A 5,585-nucleotide genomic window follows, 5' to 3' on the forward strand; every position below is an offset into this window, starting at 1 on the left:
ATCTAGTTCATCTTTAAAACTTAAGGTTGTCCACCTTAACATTACACAAATGATCACTTACATACACACATGTATATATGTTTCAAGAACATGTTTGCTTCTATGGGCCCAAATGCCCACATATCAAATCATGCAAAAAAACAACAAGGTATTCATACATACACGTGCAGATGCATAAAAAAAATCCTCTAAAACAAGACTTGTTTCATTATTCTCTGAGTTTGAATCTGCATAAATGATCAAATAAAACATCTCGCATAAGCTTTAGATAAGAGAAACATAGAAGATTAAGATATATTGTTATGTCTTAATTACCTGTACGCTGAATAGATTCTTGCAAGTGCTTGAAGGACGAAGGTTGGATCAGATCTCAAGAACTATGACTGTAATCAACACAAGATAGAATCAGCTCTTATTTGTTTACGAGTTTTACTAAATTTAATGAGGATGAAAACTCACAGTCAGAATCTGTTTTGACCCATTTATGTCCATCGCTACTACTTCTTCTTTCGTTGGTTTCTTCTTCTTCTTCACTCTTCAAAGAGAGCTGTTTCTTGCCTTGCAAGCATCTCTCTGTTGTTGATGATGTTGTTGGTTTCGACGAGGACTGAGCATTAATCTTCTTATGTAGCATCATCTTCAACAACTGTAAATTTATATTTGATTAGGGACAACCCAAAATATTACATATTTGAATAAAATTTATATATACTCTTTTTACCTTCTCCATTCTTGATTCTTGAAGCGTGTCTCTCAAGCTAGGGCTCGGGGATGTAGAAAACCCATCTGCACATACAAAGATCTTCTTGAAAAGATATGAGACAGACGTCTTGCTTATGTCTGTCTTCTTCTTGCTTTCTATAGAAATCTCTTTGCATCTACCAAGAATAACATTAATTGTTCGCTCCATATCTTCACTCTCTTCAGATGAATCCACAACAGCGCAGAGTGCATTGCTGATTCGCCTCTCCACATCTAAACTCGATGGACAGTTCAAGAACCTATCCAAAGGAAGATTTTTCATGAGCTCTCTATTCACATCAGATTTCCTTTTCTTAGTTCTTGATAAAATCTTCATCAACTCCTTTTGCAACTTCTTGGCCTCCTCTGGAGTAAAATCTTCAATATCATCAGAAGAAGAAGGCTCTTCTTCTTGCTCGGAATGCGAGATAGATTTCTTCTCTGGTTCTATCTCTTCATCAACATTATTGCTTTCGTTTTGGCTCACACCGTTGCTTGTTGAACCAAACGTTCCAATAGCAAGAAGCGCGTGAGGCCAGTCGCTAAACTCCTCTCTTGCCTCTTGCTTCACATGATCTAAAAACAATATTCAAGAAACAAAAAACAAAAAACAGATGACCACCAATCAAATCAGAAGAAGAAAAGACAGGAATCTTTGTTAAATAAGGTTCAAAATCAAGATTTAATTAGGACAACAAATATTAAAGAGACAAGAATCCTGGTGGATTGGCTGCACATACCCCTAGCAGACAACAGAATCTTGAAGTTAAGATTTATGAAAGTAAGTTCTTACGAGAAGAAGCTGAGGAAGTGCTTGTTCTGTTATAATCCCCATGTTTTGCATTTTGCTTGTTCAGCATCCATCCTAAGAACTGAATACATCAAGGAAAAAAAATTAGAAACCAAATGAAAAAAATAAAACAAAATCAATGAAAACATGATATCATGTATTATGTATATCATATACTAAATGCAAAGGACCACAAAACTGACCTTCATGTTTTTTAATGATCTTCTGTAACAAAGAGATTGAATGTATATATGTATTAAGTTACTTGTGAATTGCTATTGGTTATTATAGAGATAAATTGGGAGAGAGTCTTAGACAAGTTGGACTAAGATTGATGAATTTGATGTTGTTCAAGTTCCAAGTTTGACTATTTAAACGAGAGGATTTCAAGTTTTTATAAAAGAAAACTTTTAAACTGTTCTTTGTAATCTTGTGTTCAGATATTATCTCACTGTTGCTGCTTTATACAACTCACAAGCTCACTCATACTAAAGCACATATCCCCACGTAACTAACGAGTCCACCAACATTCTTCTACATTTTACTACGGCCCACAGATTAACATTATTTCTTTTTTTTTAGAAAAAAACTTAATTAAGTTTAACCGCGTGTATTGGAGAGAACGTCACGGCTTTGATCTCGGCTCATCATACACGGTGGGCGTGGAGCAACCTTGACGATATATAGAAGTTAGACTAGTTTTGGATATGTTTTACCAGTCAAAGTTCTAAGAACGAGAAATAATTGAATCCCTAGACATGCATTACATTGAATGGTTAGTACGGTGACACGGAATGGGTTCTCCTTAAGTTTTGTAAATTACTTATAAACTTGTGTCTAGTTTTACATAATTGGGCACGTTGCTAATCCGACCACTGTTCATATGGGCATATGCAAAAGAGTAGATATAAAAGATAATTAACCATAGTTATCTAAAGAAGTGTTTCAAAATTAATATTATTTCTGTTTCATAAATAATGTCATTTTTATTTTGCTTCAAAAAAAAGTTTTTTGTTATTCTTATTTCAAATGCAATTTTTTTGATCAAATCTTTTTTTTTTTACTTCTAAATAACTAATAAAAATTTAGTTAAATCATTTTTGTTTTAATAATTATATAATAAATAAGAATATATTAGTATATTTTATTGTTTTCTTAATCTGTTTGGAATATATTTAAGTGAATTTTTTTATGAAATTGATGGAGTAATTAACTCAGTTTACGGATGGATTAATTAACTTAGTTTATAGAGGAGACAAGGAAATTAACATATGTTATCTGGTCCCAAAGTTCTAAATTTTATTAACATATAAAAGAGAATTAATCATAGTTATATCGAATGCAGTATTACAAAATTAATAATTAACTCATTTTATAGGTGAGGCAAGAAATTAAGCCTGTGATCTCGTGTCTCAAAGTTTTAAATTTTATTTATGTAATTGTATGTTTAGTCGATATTATTTATAGGCATGTAAATTATAGCTTATTCACGTAATGCATCTAGCCATCACATTCACATATTTGGACGTGAGCAGGTTGGCAAAGAGTTTCCTCAAATCCACCAACGGAGAAAGGGTCCCGACCAAAACTCAAATCCAAGTGACTAAATTATTAGCCCATACGAATTACAAAGTATTTGCGCACTTTGAAACGTAACGAAATTACTTCCTTGATGGTGGAGACCATTATACATGACTACATGTTTTTTTTTTTGAAACTACATGTTGTTTAACACATATTCAAATCATATGAAGATTTAAGTTAGTCATAGTTCATTTACATGCTCGTATCCTTTAGAACGAGTGCTGGTTACGGAAAGTATATATATACTTAGAGCACCCGCAATTGTGTGTTTTAAGAAGAGTTTTTAGGAATAGTATTTTTTGAATTTTTAATTTTTTTTTAGATTAAAATAAAAAAAATTGAAGCGAACCGACATATGTTAAGGATTTTCTAAATACTGATCCTCATTTAAGAATTTTAAAGATTAAATCCTTAATTTTTGATGGAATCTACTGATTATTTAATAATTTTGTCTCTAAAAATTCTTTCTTAAGGATTCCGTTGCGGGTGCTCTTATACTAAGCTGCATTTAACCTAGACAATGAAATTGGTGTCAGTCCAGTCTCGTAACTCATAGCTTACAAAACAAACGTCAAACAATAATAAAGACAAGCCGGTTAAGTCCAAGTTTAGACATGTCTACTATACAATGTATTATTGATGATCAATTATGTATCCGCAATAGTGTTAGATAATATGGGGAAACTATTAAAAATCTGTAAAGTGCTAAAGTTGTTTTCAAAAGTGCATAAAGATCTAATAGAAAGAGTCAGAAAGAAAGAAAAAATAAGGAAAATCCATGTAATGTTCCCTTTAACTCTTTTATTTTCTATATATAAGGGCAAGGGTCCTATATCTCTTAACTCTTGCACCAACCACATCAAAATATTCTTTTAAAATAATACTCCCACCTATATGGATCAGTCAAAATAGGCTTTCTGCTTACTTACAGCCTTACAGGGTATGTAAACAAATCAAATAAAAATGATTGTCAAAGTAATAGAATTGCATGTTACCAAATGAACGAACATCATTGGATTTATGGACTGGGAAACATTTCATTGGGTCTCCATGAAACTTTGTCTTCTACGTTCTAGATATTTTTATTTAATTACTAAGTAGTTTACTTCTATTTATACTTACTTTAGCAGTGTCTTTAGCAAACCCGAGAATTACTGAATAAAAAAAGTGACGTTAAACCGAATGTTTATAGTGGCATCACACTGACACGCGCACACACACTTAATAATGTACTAAATTAAGAATGAGTGGGGACATTGGGACAATAATTAGGATTAGGGACCACTCTAGAAGTGATTAATATGTGGTTCAACTAGTTAATACGTTGCCCAAACTCTTGTGAACTGTGATTAACACAAAATCTAGGGAGTTCTTAAGATGTCTTTTATGCTTTTCAACCAGTACACGTGTTAGACATCTACATTCTAATTCCCTTTAGCTTAGAGAAACTTGGAAGTAGAGATTTATATATTTGAAATTCATCATGTTGTTGTTAATGAATGCTCAATCGTCACGCGATTCGTCAGCATACGACTAGACGTTGAATAGACCGAATAAAGTTATCGGTTAAGTACCAACAAGATATTAAAGTATACAGATATCATGTTGTTGAATAAAGTCATTGGAACGTACACCGGCGGCCACCACTCCTGGCCCATGCAGTCTCTTGAACCGCAAGCACCATCTTTATTTAACAGCCAGTGCACTATACCGGGAATTTTATTAAAAAATATAATATTTCATCGTGATTTATAATTATTTACAAGATATCAGAAATGATTTTCTAAACTGTAAGTATATCCTTAATTTTAAACAAACGTTAAATTAATTCTGGATAATTGATAAAAAGAATATGCATACATTTTAGTGATATAGCGGTCAAAACAACTTTTTACTTTTTTGCATATATTATTGTCATTCCAAAATGTATTACATTTATTAGTACAAATTTCTCAAGTGTTAAACATCTAAAAACTAAAATTTCCCAAGAAAAACGAACCGGTAGTGTTGGCCTATTACCCTATTCTTCATTCAATTCGTCAATTACATTACAAAGGTTATAAGAGAGGGAGGCAAAGAGTGAAACATATCGAGATGACAAATTCACGAGGACCGAAGAACGATGGAAGAAAGGAGAAAGCACGTGAGGAACTGTTAGGGACGAGGCCTTTTCTTTCGGTTTTGTAACGTTTCCGTAGCTTAGCTAAACAAAAGTTTCTATTTGAGGAATGTTTTCTTCTCTTCTTCTTTTTTTCTTTCTACGCTTTTTTTTTCTTCTTTGTTCTTTATAAATTAATCAAATCTAAAGAAAATTGCCCAAAAAAATTCAAATCTAAAAAATAATAGGCCTTTGCCCACCATCTCATCCTAATACCTGGGCTAAGCCTGAGTTATCCAGAACAAAAAGCCACAGAAAACAAACATTGTATGCATAAAGCTTTGGATGTCTAATTCTATGTAATCTGGGTGG

General features: G+C 32.5%; 1 protein-coding gene across 1 annotated transcript; it reads right to left on the reverse strand.

Moving 5' to 3' along the window:
• Positions 1-1,938, reverse strand: LOC108831447 (protein LAZY 2-like). The gene is made up of 6 exons (XM_018604995.2): positions 1,735-1,938; positions 1,535-1,613; positions 722-1,317; positions 460-646; positions 316-383; positions 1-227 (listed from the first exon to the last, which is right to left on the reverse strand). Exons 1-5 carry the CDS (start codon positions 1,738-1,740, stop codon positions 364-366), a joined length of 888 nt encoding a protein of 295 aa, XP_018460497.2. The 5' UTR covers positions 1,741-1,938; the 3' UTR covers positions 1-227; positions 316-363.
• Positions 1,939-5,585: the final 3,647 nt, after the last annotated feature.

Source organism: Raphanus sativus, unplaced genomic scaffold (genome assembly GCF_000801105.2).
Source record: "Raphanus sativus cultivar WK10039 unplaced genomic scaffold, ASM80110v3 Scaffold1442, whole genome shotgun sequence".
NCBI classification, from domain to species: Eukaryota; Viridiplantae; Streptophyta; class Magnoliopsida; order Brassicales; family Brassicaceae; genus Raphanus; species Raphanus sativus.